We start from the raw sequence: 25,703 nt of genomic DNA on the forward strand, positions 1-25,703 counted from the left end.
AGCCACCGCGTCACACACCCCCAACCCCCCCATCTCCTACACTCAACCCCCCACCCAGCCACCTTCTCCCTCACTCCATCCATCCGCCAACAATGAACAATAAAGGCAACTGTTGGGAGCGCTGGCTGCTGGAAAAATAAACACGCCGCTGTCCTAACGCACAGACCCACCTTTGTCAAGTCAGAAAGAGAGAACCATGTGTGTGTGCATGTGTGTGTGTGTGTGTGTGTTGCCCAAGCTGACCAAGACAAGAAAGAGTCCAGTGTTAAATGTTAAAAAAGGGTGGGAGGGTGAAGTGAGAGGGGATAACTTAAAGGAAAAGAGGGGGTTGTAAAGGTGAAACGATGGATCAAAGGAGGCTTTCTTGTCTTGGGGGTCAAACACACACACACACACACACACGCGCGCGCACGCACGCACATGCACAAATGCAAACACAGTTAAATCGTCCGCTTTTGTGCACAAACACTGCGGATGTGTGCGCCGAGGTGCAAGAGCATTCCTTTCAGCACGAAAAGGTGTGTGAAGATGAAGACAACGCTTCTCTTTCTTTCTTCTCCGCTCGTCGTCAGATGCGAGGCTTTAATCAGTAAACCAGAGCAGACGGAGGGATGGAGACCACCCCCCACTTTTTCCGACAACTTCTATGAAAGTACCCCCCCCCCCCCCCCCCCCCCCCCCCCCCCCCCCAGCGCACACGCACATCCTTGTATAAACGTGTTTCTTCAGCTGCTGTAAGGAAGAATCGATCAGGGAGCGGAGTACTCCTCGGAATGATTATTACAGCCTGTGCTTGCCTAACAGTCTCAACATAATTAAGCAATTTGCAACAATGCAATACTTGTCACTGTGTTTCAGGGGCTAATTAATGGCAGACCCCCACCCCGCCCCTCCCTTAGCTAACGAGAAAGGAGCAGGGACAAGATGGCCTGGGAGGAAAGGAGGACGGGATTCAGCTGAAGGAGCAGAAAGGTACATGAAGTCTGGAGGATTACTAGCGAGTACATTTACATGAATGAAACAACCCAGTTAGTGTCAATAAGTAGATTAAAGTGCTTACTGTGTGGTTGAGTATAACTTGATTTTCCCATTGGCTAAGCTAGATGTAATTTACTTGCCTACAAGTTGCGTAGCCCACAAAAATTCTTTCAAAACGCATCGTATGGCACTTAATTCATAGATTCGACCTAAAAATACCTTCATGAGAGCTACAATGGCTTTCTATTCCATGCACTGCTTTTAAAGTGAGCCTAATTGTCTTGGTAAAGCTAAATTTATCTTAGTTTTCATCAGGTTGGGTACCTGATGAAGTGTCCAGTCACAAAACACGCATACATCCTGTATAGACGCTCTCAGCGCTGTCAAAGACACATGCACGACTGATATTGCCCCCCAGCTGCTGGTGCGTGGGGCGCCAAGCAGGACGCCCCTACACACAAATGTCAGCGCAGCAGGACGCTGGGAAAAAAAAAAAAAAAGAGTGAGGTTTGATCAATGAAGCCCCCCCTTGCAAACGGTCATAGCGCTCTGCAAGGCTCTTTTGATTATGTGTCTTGTTTCCTAACGAAGCGCCGCTGCTGCAGAATATTACGCTTTTTCATATTTTTCTCGAGTCCCTGCATATCCTCATGTTTCCTTCCTGCCCTTCGGTCGAGTCAGTCTGTTGCTCATGTGGTTGTGAAGAGAAAGTTGGATCGATGGAAATAAGTTATTAACAATGGGCCTTATTCAGCAGGTGTTTGTTTTCAGCTCCAAATACGTTAGCTCTAGTTTTTGTGGCCATGTGTCCTTATATGGGCAGGGGGTGGTGTTTCATGTCCTTATATGGGCAACGTGAGGCTGTTTCAAGCCCTGATATAGGCAAGGAAGGGTGGTCATCTTCCTTATAGGATGCAGGAATAATGTATATGTCCTTATAAAGGGCACCGGGTGCGTCTCATGTCCTTAAATGGGTTTCAGAACGGTGTTTCGATTCAATATAGGCAACGGTCACAGGAAGAATTTCGCTGTCCTTATATGGGCACAGGGGGTGTGTTTCGTATCCTTACATAGTCACAGGAAGAATTTGTATGTCCTTATATGGGCACCGGTGAAATGTCGTATGTCCTTGTGTTTGCACAAGAGGGTGTTTCATGTCCTAAATAGGCAATTTATAGGGTGTTGATTATCCTTATAGGGTCACAGGAAGTGTTATTATGTCCTTAAATGGACATGAGGGTGTTTCCTGTCCTCATGTGGGCATGGTAGGGTGTCTCATGCTTCCAGTGGATAATTATATAAACAGAAGACATAAAACATTGTGGCTGCAGCCTGCATTTCACACCTTTAAATGGGGACAGGAGGGCGTTCCATGTCTTATATAGATAAAGGGAGGGTGTTTTTTGTCCTTATATGTCCTTATACAGTAATCCCTCTTTTTAATTGGTTCCAGAACCGACTGCCATAAGTGAATTTCTACAAAGTAGGATTCCATATTATTTAACATAATATTTTCCTATTTAGAGCATAGAAAACCTGTTCAGGACTTTCTAAATACAACTTTTACCATTATTAGAGCCCTCTAGACATGAAATAACACCCCTATAGTCACCTTTGTGCTCATATTACACATTATAGTAGATATAATCAGAGAAAACAAGCCCTTTAAAACAAACTTTAAGACTTGCGCTCGTGTGTGTTTCAATACATGTGGTCCGGACATGTGATGCCTGGGATTTAGAGTTGAGTTTTAACTGGAGTACGGCCACAACAGTAGCCTGTGTTATTGTTATGATGATGATGTCTATGATTATTATTATGTTGATTGTGCCTGTTGTGAGATAAACAATTATAAAATAATAAAAGCCTGTCGTTGGCGATCAAGTCTGGTGCCTGTTACTTGTGACTCTGAGTGGCCAGTGTAGGCAACACTTCATTAACGTCTTGTATTGCTTTAAACTGTGTTTGTACTTTAGTTCATTTAGAACATTGCTGTACTTGGAAATGCTCAATTTAGGCCAAGAATATGTACTATTTGCTTAAATATGCATTCTTTGGATTAATAGCAGGCCGTAGTCGGCTACAAAACAGTGATCAATTATTACTGAATTATTTTTTGGAAAATCTCGATACGGTGAGGCAGTGACGTTCGAACCGTGATGGAGCGAGGGACGACTGTATACGCACAGGAAGGTGTTTTATATAATATCTGGGCAGCAGAGGGTGTTAATCTAATATAAAATATAATTTGCATGTAAATCTGACGTCTGAACACAGGTTTGAGCAATTATGTTATCCTCGAATCAGGGAAAAGGCCCGTTGAGCAAAATCATGAAGTTCTTTTAAGTTTTATTGATTCAAATTCATATTTTGGAGCGAGGTTACTTTTTTTATTCTCTTCTTGAATCAAAAAGGAACTTGAAACAAAGGACTTTTGTCATGTCTAGTCAACAGGTCGGGGCCCATGAAAGTCAGTCTTTGGTGACTCTCTTTGACTTTTGTATCGAGACGTTCACTGTCAATTACGCAAACATAACGTACCTTTAATTTCGCCGATGTGTCCTGAGCCCATGGCCAAAAGTTTGTCCTTCCAGTCCTTTGACAGCAGCCTCTCAATGCTGGGAGCTTCTGTTCAGGGCGATGAAGGACACATGGAGAGAGAGAGAGAGAGAGAGAGAGAGAGAGAGAGAGAGAGAGAGAGAGAGAGAGAGAGGTTCAGTTGGCTGGCCAATATCACAATAAAGCAGCTTTAAAGTCCATTTGCTGTAATAAAGGCAGCAGCGGCTCAGCCTAATGGCTGCATCAGCAGGAGCGAGAAACAGAGGACCACAGAAAGGTAGCAAGGGATGCTCATAATCGAACGAGAAGAAATCCGAGGAACAAAAAAAAAAAAAAAGGAGAAGGGGGGAGGCGAGACTTAGCGAGCCGGCGCAAGACAAAGCGAGAGACAAGTGGAGCAGAGAGGGAGAGGAAGTGCGAGAGGCTTTTTGCCTCTCACCTGCTGCTAGAGAATCATTAGCCCTGTGGGCCCTGAGACAAAGAGGGCCTTAATGCACCCGCCACAATGGACACATTATCAGCCGCCGCTTTGTTTTCAACACACACTCCACAGAGCCTTGCTCACATGAGCGCCTTCACGCGCACGCGCACACCCCGACAGAAGCATCACATTTAAACATGCGTGTTTGCAAAAAAATCCTCACACAAGCCCACTTCATTAGGCACACCTGCACACAGAATCCCACCAACATGTCTGGCAGTGCGATGCGGAGTACTTCTAAACCACTTTGACTCAGAAATCTTAAATATAGGCAGACAAAGAGAGATGTAATTTACCAGGTGCCATCTGCACTTGGGATGGCAGGTCTTAGCACGGAGGGGAGGTTTTTCCACCCAGATTAACCCTGTCAGCCAATGCAAACACTTGAATGCACAAACACACGTACACACTCCCGTACCCTGATGTAGGCATGCTGATGCGCAGGGAGAAAAAGTTTGTTTGTGCTTGGATTATTTCCCCTCCCAACCTCATAACCGGAATGACAAGACAGATTTAGGAGGAAAACATCTTAATCTCACTGGTGAGCGACAGCTTGCCTGCACTAACACACACATGAACACGCTAATGCCGTCCGCAGAGGAAGAGACGTCCGGCGAACACTCTTCGCTTTCGGAACACTTGGCCTCAAGCTGATTTTAAGGGTAGCGAGTCACCACCAAAAAATATACAGCACAATCAAAAGTTTGGAGACACTTGCTCATGCTTTTGAATGAGAAGGTGTGTCCAAACTTTTGACGGCTTAAAAAAACTGCACATCAAGATGATGAAATATTGTGCCGTTTCAATCGAGCGTCTGCGCGGACGCCATACATTTGTTGCATCGAGTAGTGTCGTGTCAGCCATACATTGCAATTTTCAAACATACGTCCCGTAGTTGTTCCGTTTAGAAAGATGCACCCGCGCGTGTCCCACACACGTATGACAATGCAAGCTCTGCTGAGACACACAGATGCTCTGTAGCGCGTCCTACATACTGTACTGTACTCTCCAGAGACCTGATTCAGCTCCTTCCCTCCGACTTAGTCGAGTATTCGCGCTCGGCTGATCTCAACAGACCTGCTTTCACGCACACACACACACACACACAATGAAAGACCGATTCTTAAACGTCGTGCCATTCCACACTTTTTTGCGTGTGTTTTTCTATCCCGGCAGCCTTGCGGTGCGACGGCTCTGTCCTTGAGTTCTCACTGCTGCTGTAGTCAGCAAACCGAGCGCCGCGTGAAGGTAAGCGAGAGAAGGCTGGAGAGTAGAAAGAGTGGGTTTCCCTCCCTCTCTGACAGCTGTCTCACCATCACCCCAACAGGTGCTATTAGCCCCCGGTGCTCCCTCTTCCTCCCTTTCTCTCTCCCACTCTCCTCCTTCAACAATGACAGAAGCTTTTAAGCCAAAGAGCTTTGACAAGTGAGCGGGAACAACAAATGGCAGCATTGCCGACCCACCCCTCTCGCCACCCCCCCACGCCACTCGCTATCTCTCTTCCTCTCTTGTCTCCATCTCTAGTTAGTATTTTTATTTATTAACAGGGCTGCAGCCATTGTCCCAAGTGACAGGCCGGGACCACTTTAACTATTAATAAAAGCCAAGAGGCTCTTTCATTGTGCAGACGATGGCAAAATGGGAAGACACAGGGAGACAGGAGGAGAGGAGGCACACTGTAGCCTTCTCAGATGTTGATTGATGATGTGGACTCTGCAGGGAATGAACCCACCCTGACCCCCTCCATAAACACACTGTACATGTAGAGTATGTGTGCTGGTGCTTGGAAGGAGGGCATGCACACAACTCTTAAACTGTGACCTCCTTGTCCCCTCAGCTTGCTCGTTGAGTTGCCAATAGCTTCTGTATTACAGCTAGCTGTCAAGTGCATTTACTTTTCTCCTTTATGAACATCACCAGCTCATTAAGCCAGCTTGACAGTTGCAGCCAAACAGATGCCAGAAAGCAGACTAATGTCATTTTACTCTCGACTTAATTTGATATTGTTTGAACTTTTATTTAATCCTTGGTTTATTTTATTTCAGGCACTTAAATGAGCTTGAAAACACAGCAACCATCAACTAACAGTTGGCAGTTTTCTTCTATTTATTTTATTTTATTATTATTATTTTATTTCCCGCATTATTATATTTTCCTGTATTTTATAGATTTTTTTTTTAATGAATTACATTTTGACTGTATTTTAGGTGTGAAATGAGTGTAATGCTTTATTCATTTTAATTGATGTGTTATTTTTTCATTTATTTGTATTTCATAGATTTTTTTATGTATTGTATTTTTGACAGTAAGAGCTTGACAGTTACATGAAAAGAGTATAGCAACATTCAACAATCATTTGAATATTTTTTTTAAGAATTTATTCACATTTTATTCATTTTTATAATTTTTCTACTTTTTTAAAATGTGTTTTTCTCATTGTATGCATTTCTCTTTTATTGCATTCATTAAATGAGCTTGACAACTGCATTAAAACATCCCTGACAGCAGATGCCAGACAGCAAAACAATGTTAGTTATTTCGCTTTTTCAAAAATTCAACTTCATTTTATTTAATTAGCTTTTATTTAATAATTTATTTAATTTTTTTGCATTAAATGAGCTTGAAAACATGGAAACCTTACACTGACAGTTACCACTTTTTTATGCTAATATTAATTTTATTTTATTTCCTACTTTCTTACAATTGTAGTTCATACAACTTTTTTTGAAGAAATGAATTGAATTTCTTTTATTTGAGGTGTAAAATGGGCATGAAAACCATCCAGAAGAGCTGTCAGAAACTACATGTTTATTTCTATTGCTTGTATTTTATTCATTTTAATTTATTTCCTACTTTACTTCATTTAATTGTATTTTATTGATTTTTTTATTTATTATTTTTTTTAATTTTAGGTAAAGAGCTTGAGAGTTGCATGGAAACATACTGTAGCAACCATCAGGAACCACTAAAAGTTGTCAGGAACCACATAATGTTTCTTTCTATTTATTTCTATTTCATTATTTGCATTATTTTTTACTACAATTAATAGAACTAATAGAATTGTATTATTTCTCCTTTATTTTATGCCTTAAATGAGTTTGACAGTTGCATGAAAACATAGCAACCATGGAGGACAGTTGCCAGAAACCACATAATGCAAAAGGACAGCACACAACACTTTCCATGAAAATCAGAGGAGCCACTCCCTTTTTCTTATATGTGACGTCGAATAAGTGGGTGAGGTAAGCATGTGGAGAGTTTTGTGCCCACGCAGGGGTGTGGGCCACATATTTGCAGGGTGGAGTTGAGGGAGGATACCTGTCTCCCCCTTCAAAATCAAGCATTGCATCAAAAAATTGCTGTGAATCCTGTTGCATCATCAAAAGGTGATATTCCCATTGCAATCTGGGAATAGCGCACGGAGGGGGGGAAGCGTCGACAGTAACTTTGGGATTGTCTGCTATTATTTTGGCTCATTTGCTCAAACAGAGTCAAGCTGCTGCCTTGCCGCTGAGCCAAAACAACCTGCGGATACAGGCGGCGAGACAGCGTGTGAATATACACTACATACTCTATATGTGTGTGTGTGTGTGTTAGCCAGTGCGAGCCCCCGTCCGTTTTTTTGGATCGCGCCGTGAGCTTTTTCTTTCTCTTTCACACTTTCTTTTGTTCACTCAGATGTTTCTTTGCCCTGAGTCACCACGAGTGGCCAGCTCCATTTTTCCTATTATCTCATATTTGGAGGGAAGGACGGAGGAGGAAGGAAAGAGAGTGAAAAAGAAGGGAGCAGACGACGAGAGAGTCCGGGCTCTCGGGTGCACAACAAAGGGGCCTCTGTGCCAGCGCCAGACCCAGCCGGGCTCTGAGGAGGATGAAGAAGTGAGGAGGCGGGTCCACAGGAAAGGGCCCTGGCTTTGGACCCCCTCCTCCCTCCATCCCTCCCCACCTCCAAAAAAAACAGGCTCCACATTGACTTGCCTTGGCAGGCAAGATGAGGCTCTGGCTATACTCCTTCCCCCGCGTTCCTCCCACCACTTCCTTCTTCATCCTCCCTCACCGCCTTCCCGAACGGAGCAGGGGTCAGCGTTGAATAAGCAATTATACAAGCAGTGGCGGCGTTTGTCTAGGCCCGCCACCCTCCATGAACACTGAAGTATTGAGCACACTGTGACGGACTATGTTTACATATGATGCCGCGATTAGATTAGAAACCAAGGAGAGACCTAAATCTCAACTGTCACAACTCTGTAAGTGGGTGATCTTAAAGGAGCACTCTTTTTAGAATTGTGCCCATCATCCACAATCCTTACGCGAGACGTGAACACACGTCTTTCTCTTTTCTGTGCGTTCTGAACATATAAAAACGGACACAAAGGGACAGCTCATGACTGCACGTAACGGGACACACCTATGCCGCCTACGGAGACGCCTCCAAAAACCTCCAGCAGTGCTTTTAAATACGTGCTGTAACCATGTAGCAACAGGTACATTCATGACAACATGTAACACTTCCAGTATTTTGCCATGTTTTGGTCTGTTTAAGCATGACCAGAACTTCCTTCCTGGGCGCGTTGATTTCACATAGCAACGTAGAAAAGCCACACCTGCCGTTAACTTTTCTAAACTCAAAAATAAAAACACAACAGCTTGAATTTGAAGCGTTACCTTTTTAGCGGTGAACTTAGTAGCTAGCTGGTGCGGTGTGCCAATGCGCCAGTGACGTAGCTCGACGGACGTAACACTGTTAATAATAATAATAACAATGTGGCTGTAGCTTGGTTAAAATGCACGTCACATTATATGCAAATTCAGTGCTGTTGGCGCTTTTTGGAGACTTTTTCAGAAGGCTTTCCAGCCGTTATAAGTGAGTACGTTTACATGCGGTCAAATAATCCTATCATGACGAGAATATTAGCAATAACCTGGTTGCGCACGGCCATGTAAACACCAATAACCCTTTTGAAAAACTGGAATATGAGCATATTACCCCTGGTTTACTCCTTTTCTAACCCGAAAATCGGGTCACGTATATGCCTATCGGGATATCCCGATCAAAAAGAACATTAATTTGTGTTCTGTGCATGTTCTATTCGAAAGGAATCTTGTGTCTTTGGCAGGAAGGACTTGTAAACATGACGACACGCAAAACCCCACACTTTTGGAGCGATAGGGAGACAAGCCAGCTCGTCAGTGTGGTGAAAGACAGGAACATGATGTATTTTATTGACGGTAGAAAGTACCGCAACAGTACTGGTGGCGGGTCAGTGCCAGCACCAAAACGCAAACATTCATTCATTCATTATCCGCCGTGCCAGTGTTGTTGTTGTTTTTGGATTCAGGAAGAAGAAGCGGAAATGACGTTTACCATGCGTCGAAAGATTGTCCGTGCGTTTTGTTTTTTTCCTTTTCACTTCACGCATGTAAACGGGTTATTGTGAATGTTTTAGAAACCGGAATGTTGACCTTAACCGGAATATTGACTGCATGTAAACGTAGCCAGTGTTTCCCATTACGTGCGGTAATGAGCTGTCTCTTTTTATCTGTTTTTATCTTTAGAACGCACAGGAAAGATAAAGACATATACATGTTCATGTTTCACATAACGATTGCGGATGATGGGATGAAGTGCACTTTTCCTTTAACTGAGTTAGCAAACGTCCTTCTTTCGACTGTTTAATGCTACACGGCCCACTTTTCTTCCTAGCCGCTGAGCCCAAATCAGATCTGATAGTGTTTTCATTAGCATTTGCATGAAAATAGGACAATTTATGAAATGTTCAATGAGGATGGGACCAATTGGGCAAGAAGGTCACTTTAGAGGACCCATATTTTTTTTTTAACAATTCAATAACAACTCTTAAAGGTCTTTTTTGTGCTTTTGCCATGTCTGACCAGAAATTCTGGGCCCCATGAGAGAAAATCACGTTGGGCCCTCCCTGGGCAGCTGTTGTCACCACATCTCTAGAACCTTAACTCACCCAACAAGAGCTTTACATAACTCCAGCTTCTTCACTGGAAGAGGGAAGGGTAAAGTTATGGGGAGAAAGGGCTGCTGCGGATTAATTTGTTGTTAAATCTGGTAAACGGGGGAGGGACAACTGATTTAATAATGCATGCTAAACATTTACCTACGCTGATTGCGGCCCTGTCCCTGTCCAAACGTTCCTGGGATTTTTTTTTTGGCAGGTTGAAAAAAATGTGGGTCCACACTGTGCCGGATTAGTAAATAGTTGCGTCCAGACGGGAAGGGATCGCTGGGTGAAAACGATGTAATACACAAGGACGAGAACTCGGGATGTCGGTGGGCCGATATTATCCGATATTGGCATAAAAATGCAATATCGGTGGATATCGATATCGTTTTTTCCCTATAATGAACACCGATTTTAAAAACTGCTGTATATTGGCCTATGGACTCCCGTGCTGGCCGTCGTCGAGGCATCCAGTGCAGCCACTACGACGAAATACTTTGTCACGTTCTGTGTTATTCCTCGCAAGTGGGCTTCGATGTTTTGAAACTACGGGCGTGTATCGTGTTGCCGGCGCAGATAGCACCGACGTTGGGCAACTCGTTAGCTTGTAGCGGCGCCGGTAGGGCCTCGCTGTCGTCACCAAATGTGGAGATGTGATTCACAACGAGACAGATGAGTTTACGCTCCACTCCACTCAACAACAAGCAACAACTCGCTAGCAACAGCTAAGTGGCTGCACAACCTCAAGACTCGGAAACGGAAGCGCACTTGCTGAATGTCTAAAACCGTACTGTGGGTCACCGCAATGTGTTAATTCCACGACAGGAGATATCGCCAAAAAAGCCGATATCGGACATCCCTAACGAGAAGTCGTTCATAACATAATACACAGGTTAATTATGTATCATCGATACAGGTAATATCTCAATTAATTGTTCTTCCTTTCACTCTTTGTCGCTGGCATAGAGCAATGAAGAAATATACATATATACATTATTTGTACTCAATAAATGATACTTTCTGGACAAATTAAGCAACATTGGATCATTTCCCACGGCACTATCCCTTTGGGTTGTGCACGTGTACCTAATGTTGTGTCTCAAGCAATGAAATTCCGGGCGACAGGATCTTCCACATGATGTACATGAATGTAAAAATACATCGTCTTATTTATGCTGAAGTGTTCCAGTCTGGCTGGAACCCCGTCCCTTCCAGTATGCTCCATTACAAAATAATAATGTTGTTATTTAGATGATCAATTCATGTTTGGTTGAGCCGCTCCATGTGTCTGGACACATTTTTCATTGATTCCCTCTAATGGCGCTCCAAATGGCTTTGCCAAGATGAGGGCGTATGAGAAGAGAAAAACTAAAGAAAGAAAGAGGGGGCACTATAAGACATATCAAAACGCTTTTTGTCCACCTTTGCGAGGTGAGCGACTCACAGCACCAATTACCGAGCCTTGTTGTTGGGGAGAAGGAGCGCTTGGCAACAGTTGCCGCGATGGCAGGGGCCTCTGTGTAAACACTAAAAACGTCTCCTACATCCCGCCTCACTTCCCAGGCTCTCCCACTGCTGAGAGACGCAACGTCCCATGCAGTCCCCCATCATCCGTACTTGTCATTCAAGCTACTCCAATTGGAGTTATTAATAAAGACCGCTTGGCAGGCAAGTGGGGGGCACACACACTGAAAGTGAGTGTTTGGCACCAAATCAGCATCAAGTTTTGAGGGTGCATTGGCAGGGGACACATTACTAATGGTCCTGCCCTGCAGTGTACATGACAATCATATGTGTATTTTAATTACTAAGCTGCAGAAAATCGCACTCATCCGACAACCACACAAACTAATGCGAAGCATTGAAGACACCTTCTTCCCACATAAAAGTGCAACTTTGTCAAGCATGCACTCCTACTGTGTTGCCTGTGCTATTATTTGTCTGACAAATACACCACAAGGTGGCGCTGCTATCAAATCCCATAAATCAGATTGAAATTTCTCATACAGCTCAATGCGCCCTACAAAATACCAGCTGTACCTTGAGGGTGCTTGGCCGAAGCACCGCAAAACTTGGTACACACCTTTAGGGGACTGACAAGCACATGTGTGTACAATGTTTGCAAGGTTGGTTGAAAAATATGGCCGCCATCAACCAAAATGTCTTTGGGATCTAGCGATTGCCCATAAGTCATTGATCATCAGGTGGTATAGAAAACGGACGGATGGATTTTAGTCTTCCAAAGCATTTTGAGCACAACCCATAGAGGTCTTGTGAAAAAAGGTAGCATTTAAATGTAACATCTAATTGTGGCACTGCAAGACAAAACAAGCTCAACTCTATTTCTAGCTACTGGGAAGAGTGTGGACGTATAGCTTTAAATGTGATCTTCTAAGAATAGGCTGCAGAACACATAAGGGGAACATTTCAGAGGGTGTCAGTCAACAATTTAATAAATTGAAAAATCCATTTATCCCAATGCAGAGAGTTCTGCCCTTCACTCCGCTTGCCTTTGCCTAACAGATGGTGTTGTGGGTGCTTATGTCCAATTTGATTTGAACCAAACCCACAGCCAATTTTCATACTGGCATGAAATCTCCACACACACACACACGCACACACGCACACACACACATACATACAAACACACACTGGCAGTCAGAAATAGGAGCGGCGGCGAGGGCGCGACATTGCGAAAGAACGATGAAGGGCACAAAAAATTCTGGAGCGACAATCGGGAGAAAGTCGGCGACAAACTCCTCAAACATTTTCTCTTCTCTCACGTTCATTATTTTATTTATTTATCTCTTTTTTTGGTTGTTTCTCGAGCCAAGCCTGAGACTTTAGCTATGATTATCTCAGCGCTGTGTTTTTCCAACGACAGGGAGAATATGTTCCTTTCACACACACTTGCAGACACACCCCATTTTCCCAATTACCTCTGTGACCTCCTGTATCATTAAAGGTTCCTTGATAACATCTAAGACATTTGAATCGGCTCTGGATTCTTTCAGTATGGACCCAAATCGCTGCTGCACCTTATAAAGAGAAACAAACTGGGGGATTTTAGGTTTGCATGAAGATGGGAGCCAAATATGGGACTAATAACTGCTAAATCCTGACTATCAAATGCTATTAAGTGCAATACTAAGTGCACTAGCTAGCTAATACATTGTCAAAAGCTAAACATGTGAAGTACATCAATATCCAATGCTCAATAAATTGCCCAAAAAGAGCGTGTAAAAGTTCGCACAAGCATCAACTGTAAAAAGTTGTGTTCCACTAATCAACGCGAGTTGTCCTGGCTGGTCCACCCGATTTTCAGTGTGATGCAGGGTTGCCATGGTGATTGCAGAGATGCAACTCTCGCTATTACAAGCCAGTGTACCATCCAAATGAGCTTGAAACTGATATTTAATGGTCAAATTGTTACATAGTGTAGCTTTAAATGTAATAATTGTCAGTGATCAATCACAACAAAGTATACAAAAAAGTGTTTTGTCCCTCATTTCCAGCCAGTGTACCATCAACATAAACTTGAAGCTGTTATTTAATGATATTTTTGTTACATATTGTTGCTTTAAGTATAAAGCATCTATTTTTTAGTAGTGGCCAAGTAGTAGTGGTCAGCTGTGTTTTTTTCCCCGTCATTTTAATTAAGCCAGTGTACCATCAAAATGACTACAAAGCTGTTATTTAATGGTACAATTGTTACATAGTGTTTCTTTAAATCTAGTATTCACAATTGCCATCGATGACTAATCTTGTGAATTATTTGCATCTACTATTTAAATCTATTACTTGTAATTCCATTCCTATGGTGGTTTTTTTCAGCCTTTTAAAGCCAGTGTACCATCAAAATGACTCAGAAGCTGATATTGAATGGAAACATTGTTGCGTATCGTTCCTCTAAATGTAATAAAGCTCATTTGTATCAGTAGCCATCATATGAAAATGTGTTTAAAGGGTTTTTTCCCCTCCCAATTTCAAGTCAGTGCATCATCAAAATGACTTTCTTAATGGTCAAATTGCATACTGTTGCTTTAAATATGATAAATCTCATTCTTATCAGTGACCAATCATATGAAAGTTGCCTTTTCTCCACCTGGTGTCAGGGCGAGGGGACAATTTAATCGTCGGGGCACTCACTTTTAATGCACGCACATTTCTTCCTGTCAAAAGCATCTTGTTAAAGTAGGCCGAGGCATGTGTATTTGTGTGTGTGTGTGTGCGTGTGTGTGTGTACACACAGTGGCTCAGGCTGCTGTAATGGAAAATGACACTTGCAATCTGTCTTGTGGCAATAACCCCTCTTCAGTGCTCTTGTCTGCACACACACACACACACACACACACACACACACAGTGGATGTCCCTGTCACAGTGCAGTCAGTGGCCCGCGGGCCGTCCTTGTCACTGCACAGCTTTATTGCATCACTTTAACGTGACAACAAAAGAAGACATTGTGTGTGGGGGGCCTGCCGTGTATGGGCCACGGACGGACCCACGCATTAGCAATACAAGAGGCCGACAGCGCTAACACACACACACACACACACACACACACAGGCGTTTTCTTTAGTGAGTCGTGACATTTTTCGTCTGCCTGTCAAAGCGATGGCAGGAGAGACCGACAGAAGTGTAAGAAGCTCTTGACGCAGTCGTGCTGCTTCGCATGTTGGACGTTGTGCAGGTAAAAAGTGATGACTCAAGACTATTCTTACTTGGCTGACAGGCTTTAAAGAGGCGGGCCCTTTCCTCTTTCTTCCTGTCTGCGCAGACGCTGTTGACAAGCGCAAACAGACGTATGAGCACACTCTTCTCCCTCTGTTTAGATGTCTGTGCTATCCCTCTCTGTATCTTTTTGTCTCCACCCCCGCCCCACACTTCAATGTGCCAATGTTTGTCCCATCTGCGCCGCGATCGGCCCGAGACAGAATGCTTTGTAAAGTCTTAGGAGGAAAAAAAAAAAAGCCCACATTGTCCCGCTCAAAGATAAGGGCGACAGGCATGTGAGAACCATTAGACCGACGGCAACAAGAATCCAAACAGTGCTCATTGGAATGCTCGGCTGACTTGCATGTGTGTGTGCATGACCGATAGTGTTTCCATGGGAATTGTCCTTTTAAACAAAAATATTAGTATTAATATTACTATCTACATTGATGCTCGAGGTTCCTCTCTTCTGGAACATTCCACTCAGTTTCAGCCCTCCTGCGTCTTCCCTCTTCCATCCCCGTCATGACCCCGACAAGACAGCCATGACTCTTTGAGTGCAGCTAATTGTCTTAACAATGTTTGGCTGTCTGCAGATACTGAAGACTTCATCGGCGTATGATAACCTCGGCCATAACCTCGTTAGTGTAATTAAGCTAGCCAACAAAACAGACAAGGAGGGCGTGATCCAAAGAGAGCTTGGAGGGCGGAGGTACTTTTTTTTTTTTTTTTTGAAAACAACAAATGGTGCAGAGAAAGTCGAAAAACGAGGGCTGAAAGACTGTGTGCGCCGCAGGGTGGAAGAGTGTCAGGCAAACCGACGCGAGCTGACAAACAAGTGTCCACTGTGTGAGGGTGCACGGCTGCTTGAAACGGTATCACAAGACTGTGCCGTGTGATGGCTTTGCACACAAATATGGTGACTCATTTGGAGGGAGATAACGATGTGACATTAGTGCTTTTTTTTTTCAAGAGACTCGTAGGTGCGAAAATTGCACAAAAAGTAGGGGAGCAGATTCGCCGTGACACACTCCACAAACACACACGGTGAGGAGTTTGCCACAAAATGATTTATTCAGCTATGATTTCAAAACTTTCAATTTTTTTTTTTTATGTCTGCATTTATTTAAAGTTATATTAAAAAAAAAATCTATAAATTTCTTGTTTACTTTAAATTGTTTATTTTACGGTAAATATAAATAATATGTTTAATTTAAAATGAATTAAAATTATTACAAATTACTATTTATTTATTTTTAATATTAAAATAAAAAATATATGTTAATGTAAAGAGTTTATTCATGTATTAATTATTATTACTATTTAAAGTTTGATTTATTTAAAGAGTTTATTTATTCATTATTAGTATTCATCTATTCATCTTTTAATTTCAAGAGTATGCATTCATAAGTTGTAATTGTAATTGTAATTAGTTGTAATCACTTCAAGTTCTTTATTTAGAGTTTAACTAGTTAATTTTAAAACTCTTTAAATATTTATTTTTACTTCTATTTACAGATTCATTTTTTTTAAAGAGTTCATTCATAATTTACTATTAATTATTTTTATTTTTTTATTTTTCTTCATTAAATATTTTTGTTTGTAGTTAAATGATTGATGTATTTATTATGTTATTAAAATGAGTTATTAATTCACGATTTATTAGTTTTTTTAATTACTCTTTACTCTTTTTAATGCAACAAGTCAACAAGAGGCAAAGGAATTTAAATGAATTTAAAGTGTTGATTTATTATTATTTATTTTAAGGCTTTCAGATGACAGCAGTCATTCTTACAAAAATATGAAAAAGTGTAGATATACGTGGAAAAAACACCCTCCCATATTCTAGCACTTCCTGTATGACACATTGTAAGGAAGCGTGTGCCCTTCCGAAACGGCTGATGATTTACTCTTAATCATACTTTTGCTCCCAAATTTCACTCACCGGCATGCAGTTTTCTAAACGTAATCACCAAATAAGCAAATAAAGGCTGTGTAGGTTGTTGTTCGGGCGCCAAAGAAAACGGTGACAAACGTACGCCCATAAAGAGAGACAAGCATGAATCATCGATGTGTAAAAGTTTAACGGTCAAGGGCTGGAGGTAAACACCCTGGCGGAGCCACGAAAGCATAAGGGAGAAGTAAAAAGTCCAAAAAAAGACTTTTCCTTGAGGTTTTTAGTGATAGTAGCAACTCAACTGTACATTAATGATCAGTGCGGTATCGTGTCACACCCTATGACTGTGATGTTTTGGAAAGGCAACACAAAAACACACCTGGGTTACAAGCGAGACTGGCGTACAGCAGCTGATTTGCTCCGCCGGTGCTCCAATGTGCCAAGTGTGTGTGCTGGAAGTAGGGTATCTATCTGTGTGTGTGTGTGTGTGTGTGTGTGTGTGTGTGTGTGTGTGTAGGTGACAGCTCCAGCCCCAAACTGACTGGCATCTGGCGGTGGCAGTTGTTTTAACAGCTGAGCTGACAACATTAATCCGAACGCACCCAAATCAAAAGGAGACAACACCTGTTCACTACTCCTGAGCCCAGCCAGGGAGGAGGACGAGGAGGAAGCATGAATGGAGGCAGAGAGAGGAGACGATGAAAGAGGGTAACACAGACACACACACATATACTTATATGTATACGTAGAGTGGTCTTTCCCCCGAGTGAAGCAGAAACAAGGGGGGGAGGGGGCTCCCGCAGGGAGTAAAGAGGAAAAGGAGTACAGCAATCAATCCAAGCGAGCATCATGAGTGGCTGCTGCAATAGGAAGTGAGGAGGAAGAGGAAGGGGAGGTTTAGATTCTTGTCTCCCAACATCTGGCTCAAATAAGGCTGGGGCCGCGCTGTGGGCTCAGGCAGAAGAGGGCGGTGGGGGGCGGGGTTGGGTCACGACCCCTTGAGGCTGACAACATGGACTTCACAGCACTTCATTTGCAGGCCCCGCCCTCTTGACCAGCCAGCCAGGGGTTAATTCATGCTGGACCCTGTGGCTTCAAAGACTGACACAGAGAGCCCGGCTGACCGGGCTGCTGAGTAACTGCATGAAGACACGTCTGACCCCAAGACGGAGTACATGACTGACTTGCACTGCGACACAACAAAAGTATTGGGACATGACTATCCATTACAGCCAGCGGCGTCCAACCTTTTCCATGGAGGGCTGCATGCAGAAAAATGTAAGGACGTGCACCAATCCATTGTAGATCAATATATGATATATTATAAGCTTTCTGAACAAAACATCCACATCTAAGTGTAATATAATAATATTTTTACTACATGCCAAGGGGCAATAAAAAAAAAAAAAGAGCCACGGGCTAAAAATGTACTTTAGGCACCCCTGACCTCACATGCCTGACGTGTCCCCAAGTGTGTGGCTCCAAGAAGCGCTACTATTCACTTTACAGTCATGCCTCGCCACTCTGGGGTTTGAATTTCACGGCTTCGCTCTATCACGATTTTTCAAAAATATATTGATTAATACATTTTGCTGTTTCATAGTTGAATATGGCCTTTTATTAGTAAAAAAAATCAAACTGCATACTGAAGCTAATTTTATTTTTGCCCTAAATTAAGCATATAAATGAACTAAAATACAAACAGAAGGCATGCAGAAGACACATTGAAAGACACTGTGAATGATACACTGGTCACTCGGTGTTACTCTTCCTGGCAAACAAACTTGATCGCCGTGACAGCAGGCTTTTATGACAGGTTTGAATGATCTCACAACAGGCACAATAATTCCTAATAAAAATCCCTGATAAAAGCACCTAATAAAACCCAACATCACTTCCTGTCCACCCACCACTCAGCTCCCCTACGTTTATAGCAACAGACAGGAAATGTTAGCAACACTCACATAGCTACGGTATGTGAACATTTTAACAACAACATCATACTCGGCTAGCCTATTCGCTGAGGAAAACCTGACAGAGCGCCAGCTTTTATTTAAGATGTGTAGAGAAGCCTCTTTTTGTTTCTTTTTTTTTTTTTTTACAGGGCGCACTCATCTAGCTAGGGGCGGTTCAGAGGTGGCATCACGCCCATGAGAAAGGAAGCTTTTCCTTCATGACGTCATGGAAACTGGGAACTTCAAAAACAATCACCGTTTGAGCACCTTTTTACTCAAAAGTGGCGCAAAGATTCTCCTCACATTGGGTGCTCATAAGCAGGACACATATTACTGTTAAAATATCGTGAAAAGGACCTACGATTTGACTGCATAGGTTTAGATATGTGCGATGGCGTCTAATTCTGCACCGCTCCAACTGATTTTTTAATTATTATTTCCAACATAGCTTTAAAGCTTTGCAGCGATGTGTGATGGATAAAGTTGGTGCAGAAAACTCATTAACCTTGAAGCTATTATGCAGCCAAAAAAAAAGAAAGAAGAAAAACATTCCTCTGTCTCCCCATGGTAATGTGGGGAGGTGGGGGGGAATAACAGAAAGGCGAAGGAAAACAACAACAGGCCGTGCAAATGAGGAGAGTTTATGAGAAGATGTAAATTGTGGATTCCCTTTATTTGATTGGAAGAGTTGAATGCAAGTGAATGGAGATGGGGGGCAACATGGGGGCCTGTCAATTATTTTGGGATCTGTGTGACAGCCGGCTTTTTGTGCGCACACACAGAAGAGATGCACAAGTGCATGAATTGCATGTTAGCCATATTGACTGGCCAGCAGATATGGCCACACATACACATAAATGCACACATGCACACGCTCAGCATGCAGCAGGACACTCACACTGTGACTCGGACACAATAGCCAAGCTTGGAAGCCTTGGCTGATTCATGAACCCCAAGCCTTTGTCCTTAACTTAATGCCACGCCGGGAGGCCGATAACACACACATGCACACACATGCACACACACACACACACACAGACCATCAGGAAAACCACAGGACCCTCTCTCCTCTCTCTAAGCCCCTTTATGCTCCAGTATCGGACAAAAGCTGGGGCACTGCTTTTCCCAACACACACACACACACTGGCACACTATTCATCTCCTCGATATCGCTCATCTGGACCGGGAAGAAAGGCAGAATGGAGTTTCATCCCCACCGATTGTCTCGAGCGAGGCTGGGGGAAGAGAACGCCACAGCGAAGCAAACAATTCAATAAGAAAAAGTGACTTGAATGCGGCTTTCATGGCTTCCAACAATAGGCCGCCCTCACAATAGGCTTCAGGTTGATGTTGCCCGTTTCTCATGCCACGAGAAGAGAGAGAGGAAAAACTAAACTGGAAATAAGACAAAATGGATGTGAATGGCACTCTTTGAGGAGTGAGGATACAATGTCACTTGGATTGAATGACAAATAAAAGCATCTATCACTGAGATCTCAAACTAATTACACATTATGGCATAAAGACGCTCTCATGCCAGGCTTGCAAACCTGCAACTGTATGCATTTTTCTGTCCTTTAGGTGCATCTAAGGCCACAAATGGCCCAGAGGCAGCTATACTTAAAAGAAAAGGGTCTTGTATATGCTATTGTTGATGTTTAGCATGTAGAATTAAGAAAAGTAAAAGCAGGGGGGAGGCGGACTGATGGACGGATGAACGAAAGACTGCCTCTATCCATCCACTTATCAAGCTCCTTCCCTTTTTTGCCTCCCTTTCTTTCTCCCTCTGCTTCTTCTTGGCAGAATGTATCCGCCCTTCCCATTGTCACCCACTGGAGTGAACGGAGGCGTGAGGGAGCAGCGGCCACTGTGTGCTTGTCTGGCACAATGGCCTCGCCTAAGTGCTGTCCTATAAAATGCCTCAGTGCGCTCTAAAAGCAAACCCTTGGATCCCCGCACTGCCTTGGAAGTAGATGAAGTGGTGTGTGTGTGTGTGTGTGTGTGTGTGTATGTGTGTTGTGCGACATCTGTCATTGACTTGGCATTTTCAGTATGGAGACTGGTGCCTCGGAGCAGTGGGAAGCGGCGAGTACGCTGAGCCATAAAAACACTATTGTGCTTGACCTCCAGGTTGCCAGCATGCCTGTAAACCTGCTGTGGAGCATACAGTGGGTGGATGTGGGGTCTCCGGTGGAAGGTGAAGGCCATAACCCTCCCTCAATATAACAAGCTTGCCATCAATCCATCCATCGAGCATGTTACCCGCCCTCCCGTTCATCTACCAACCATCTAGGGTTAGGGGTTAGCTGGGTTCTCAAGCTGCTGCGATTCCCGAGAAGTCGTCTGGTGCCTCCTAGGGACTTGTTTACATGATAAACAACACTGGCCTACACCATCCATCCACTCATTCACCCGCATTCCCATCTACCTGACGATTTAGCCACCCTTCAGCCTCATTCTCTCAAGCACATTTTGTCCATCTTTCATCGTACAAACTAAAAACCAATTCATTTCACATTATGCCTTTATTTTTTTAACTTATTTTTCTCAAGCTGCTGTACCTCTCCAGGTCTCCTGGCCTCACACTTTGCTGCTTTAAACCATCCGTCCACTCATTCGCCCACCTTTCCATCTACCTGGCCACCATGCAACCACTTATTCACTCCATCCAGCAACTGGCCCTTCACCCTTTCTCAGCTTTCCTTCAAAAGATACACCCAAACACCTTCCAACCCACAAATCCACACATTCAGTCTCTCAAATTCCATCATGCCTTAACCCAACAACCACGCCGCTACACCGACATTTTTATTCTCCATCCTCCAGCCACCCAGCCCAGGCTAACGAGAGGTTAAAGTCAGACCCAAAGGAAACCATGCCTGTTTATGTGCAGCCATCTCTCATGGGTCTTAACACCAACACTCCTCTCGACCCTGCACCTCTTGCGATGCCTCATTATTCCACATAATGACGCGTGCGCGCACTCCGGCACGAGCCGCTCATCTTCCATCCTCTCACTTCTCTGGATTAATACAGCAGCAGCAGACGTACACTGCATACATCGGCTGGGATCCTTAGATTATTCCATCCTGTTGCTCTTTGGGAGTCTACTTGTATTTGCACCTGGATTGTTGTGTGGGGCGCGCGTGCGTGTGTGTGTGTGTGTGCGTGCGTGCGTGCGTGTGTGTGTGTTATCTCCAGGGGTAGCAGGTGGTCGGTAGAGAAGACACAAGATGAATGGAGAGAGCAGGAGAGCAGTGGAGCATGATCAGGCCAGGCCATGGGGGACAACATGGCTAGTCATTTATTAGCCGCAACACACACAAACGCACACAAATACTTGTCATATGCACACGTATGAAGCTGCATTAAATGTTCTCATAGGTGTAAACAGTAGACTCACTTTGACCTAGTATGCACACGAGCTCCATTCATCTACCTTAAGTAGAGCACCACTGGACACAAAACTATATCTTTCAAACTTTCTTTGTGTGTGTGTGTGTGTGTGTGTGTGTGTGTGTGTGTGTGTGTGTGTGTGTGTGCGGGAGCGTGCATGTGTGTGTGTGCGTGAGATGTCTCGCTCCAGGCCAGCCTCCGTTATAAGTCCAGCCTCGTCTGTTTCAAGATGTTTATTGTTTTTTGACCCATTTTGTGTCCTCTTGGTGTTAATGCTCCTACTCTAAATGTGTGCGCGTGTGTGTATGTCATTGATCCAGCTGGAAGCGATAGTAAGTGTGTGTGTGTGTGTGTGAGAGAGAGAGAGAGAGCAGTAATATTCCAAGCCTTTCATAATGATTAAAGCCTTCATTAAAATTTCATCCCAACCTGCTGTTTGCTGCTAATGGTCTTTGTGAGCCACACAGCCAAACAATAGCTAGCCGGGCACAGAAGAGGGATTTTATCTCGCCTTCAATACTACTGCCTCTCTCTCTCTCTCTGTCTCTCTCTCATTCCCTTTTTCCTTGTCTTTCTCTCTTGCCTGGCTCGGTTTTTTGTATGTGTGCAAGGTCTGGAGGCGCTGGGGCCCTTTTGTTGGCACGTTTCATTTGAACCCAGAGCTGATAATGCTCCGGGTTGGAACGCACCACTAATGGGGTCTATGAAGACACCACTGCTTTATCTCTCTTCTTAACTCTCTCCTTCTCTGCCTTGGCTGACTCATAAAGATCCATTCTTGTTCTGTTTTTTTTTCCTGCCAGTTCACAAGGTCCACCGAAGCAACCCAAAACACACCTCAATTACAAGCGCAGCTCGACAAACAGCAGTTTTTCCTCTTTTCTTTTCTTTTGCGGGCCTCTATTATCGACTGGTGTAAAAAAAACAAGCAGACAGCGAGAGAGGACCAGCAGTCTTGACCGCATTGAAAAGCTGAGAAAAATACGGTTTGCGCTTCGCAGCTTGAAGTGAAAGCTTGTTGATGCACCGGGAGAACTATAGGCACATAGAAGCGAGTACAATGGGAGGTAAACACTTGTAGTGCCTCTCTTACTGTGCCGTAACCTTTTGGCTGCACAGAAAGTTGTTTTCGAAAACGAGTGCAATAAAACTTATTTATATCACGAGGAGATGGACACCTGTTGTTGATCTTCTTGTCACATTATCACGATTACATGCACGCCATGGTGGACTTAAACTCCTGTTTATCTGCCAAAGGGTAATTAGAGTTGGCCAAAAGCTAATTTTAACTCTTTGCGCCATTCCAGCTGTCAGAGGCAAGACTTCACTTCATTGCAAGGCTATGCAAAGCTGAAATTGGTGGGATGCGCAGACCACAAAGCAAGCGGAATGTGTTCTTATCAAGGCTGGTTTATGCTTATGCGTGCCGTGCAATTCTCCGCCCAAAGACCGGGGGCGGTGTTTTCCAGTGAGTCAGCTCTTAGCTGTGTTTCAATTCACGGGCGTCCATACTTGCACTTCAACATGTACACCGCGTGCACTGCGTACAGTGGAACCTCGGATTTAGTCGTTAATTGGTCATTAAGTAAAAAATGTACATCCAATTTACCCGTTCCAGATACTCAAGAATATGAAGAAAAAACATATTTTATACAGAATAATTATAGTTTTACATGCAGAAAACAAAACGAAATGGGGATGCTGTTTCATTCTAGTCCGTTAGAAACCGTAGTGGATGGTTAGAGTTGTATACTCGCTCAAGTCAACTTGATTGTGAACTTCAGCAACAGGTACAATCATCATTACACACTCTGGCCCCGCTCGCTTTCTGTTGTGTCTCTGCAGAACCATTCCCCCTGCAACTTGTGTTTACTAAGGAACCTTTTACATTACAATCCTATTGTAACAGACACTGTCGTCGCACTTTGCTGTCCGAGTTCTTGCGTGAATTCAATAGTTACTCACCTTCTTTATCAAATTTCTGGCACTTGCAAATTTGATTTACAGCCGTATTGAAAACAAAAAGCACACAGAACACTCAGAAATACGCAGTGTGCTTGCACCCCTCATCAGTGCAGGGAGCACATTTCTTATTAGGGGGAAGAAAAGAGACAGAAATGGAGATGTTTATCGTTCTGTGCGTGTTCTGGAAACAAATAAACCACATGCACACACACACACATAATAACTAAGACAGTGTACACAAACGACGACATATTTTTGGCAATAATTATCATAGAAAACCGAATCCTACAAAAATAGGGACGTAAGAAAACCGAGGTTCCACTGTCCTGTGCTGTACCAATGAGTGTCATTGCGCACTCACAGGAAATGACGATCGCCATATTTATCCGTTTCCTTGTTTTCCTCTTCTCTCCTTTTTAATTGTGAATCGCAACCACTCGAGTTAGTCCCTCCCCCTTCCGGAACGTAGCCAAGATGATTGAGGGCGGTTAGGCGCCATCGCTGCACACTCACCATGCGCTGAATGCAACATCTGGGTACTTCAAGTGTGGAAGTGCAACCAGTGAGCAGCCACGACACTCGTCAACTATTTAGCTTGTTAGCTTCCTTTGTCGCTAGTGAACAATGGCAATTAAAGGGAGATGGAGGGCGTTATTATGAACTGGAACTAAAACACGTCGTATACAGGAAGTGATGTACTAACAGCTTCGTCTGTGCTGGTTGTCACGCAATGCTGGCGGGCGGCATCACCTTGACTCAGGAGCATAAACCAGCCTGAAGTCAGGTTGTATTAAATATTCAAATCCTGGTGTGGTTGTGTGGTGGAAGAAAAAAGACAAAAGCCTAACATGAACTGTTCCAAGTCAGCAGTTAATGCACATTTTTGAACAATATTATTAGTGAATGAAATACAAATCTGCTTTTTGTGTTGTGGATATTTATATATATTACATTTTGGGTCCGCTTTTCATCTATTTGATGGCACCACCAAGCCTTGAACCTGCTAATAAAAAAAAATAAAAAGAGATAAAGATGACTGACCTTCCGGTTCATTCTTAATCAGCTCCTCCATCTTGCGTTGCTTCAGTGTGTCCACCACGTCCGCCAGGCTACCCTTGCGTCTCTCCGGCGTTCCCAGGGTCCCCGTAGTTGAGCCTCCGTCGCTGCAGGGTCGACCCCCACCGCCGCCTTCCTCTTTGCCTGGTGAGGTAGCATTGTGCTGGGTGTAAGGGCTCAGGGAGTTGCCCTTAGAGCCATCTAGCTCCTGGAGGAAGAGGAGGAAAAGAGTCATTAGATTTACCTAAATAAGGAATGTCGGGAGGAGCTTATCTTTATTCTCTCCTGTTCTCTGAGCCTAATGTCCTGACTTTTATCCCCTGCCAGTTTTCTTAAGTTGGAGCACACTTCTGCTTATTCTATATTCTAGACTTGGAGGTACTTGACAGAACGAGCACACGATGCAAAAGAAAAAAAAAAACTCTCGGCGTCACTACATTACAAAGACTTCCACTGCTCGGCTTTGAGGGACGTCCAACGCTACTGTACACACAACTCGCAAGCACGAGTTCCAGTCAGTACTTTTGTCTTGTAAGACTGCAGGATTTGGACGTTTGTCAAGCCGTAGATGTAAAAATCACAAAAGACAGAACAACTGGCATGACAGCTACAAAATATCATATATAGAGCCAACGGTAAAGCTGTGTTCTTTATGCCAAGCTGTCATCGTGAATAATTATCCGACTGCTTGTGGCACAAGTTTACTCAGCCTAGAACACACTAAACTGA

General features: G+C 43.6%; 1 protein-coding gene across 8 annotated transcripts in view; it reads right to left on the reverse strand.

The window, feature by feature from the left end:
• sox5 (SRY-box transcription factor 5) overlaps positions 1 to 25,703 on the reverse strand; it is a 199,839-nt gene that overhangs the window by 40,398 nt on the left and 133,738 nt on the right. For all 8 annotated transcript variants that reach the window (XM_054753930.1, XM_054753928.1, XM_054753933.1 and 5 more), the window contains 2 exons: positions 24,960 to 25,182; positions 3,520 to 3,606 (listed from right to left, as the gene is read on the reverse strand). In XM_054753930.1, the coding sequence (XP_054609905.1) occupies positions 3,520 to 3,606; positions 24,960 to 25,182 (310 nt within the window). The remainder of the gene's footprint in view (positions 1 to 3,519; positions 3,607 to 24,959; positions 25,183 to 25,703) is intronic.

Source organism: Dunckerocampus dactyliophorus, chromosome 15, assembly GCF_027744805.1.
Source record: "Dunckerocampus dactyliophorus isolate RoL2022-P2 chromosome 15, RoL_Ddac_1.1, whole genome shotgun sequence".
In the NCBI taxonomy this organism is placed as follows: domain Eukaryota; kingdom Metazoa; phylum Chordata; class Actinopteri; order Syngnathiformes; family Syngnathidae; genus Dunckerocampus; species Dunckerocampus dactyliophorus.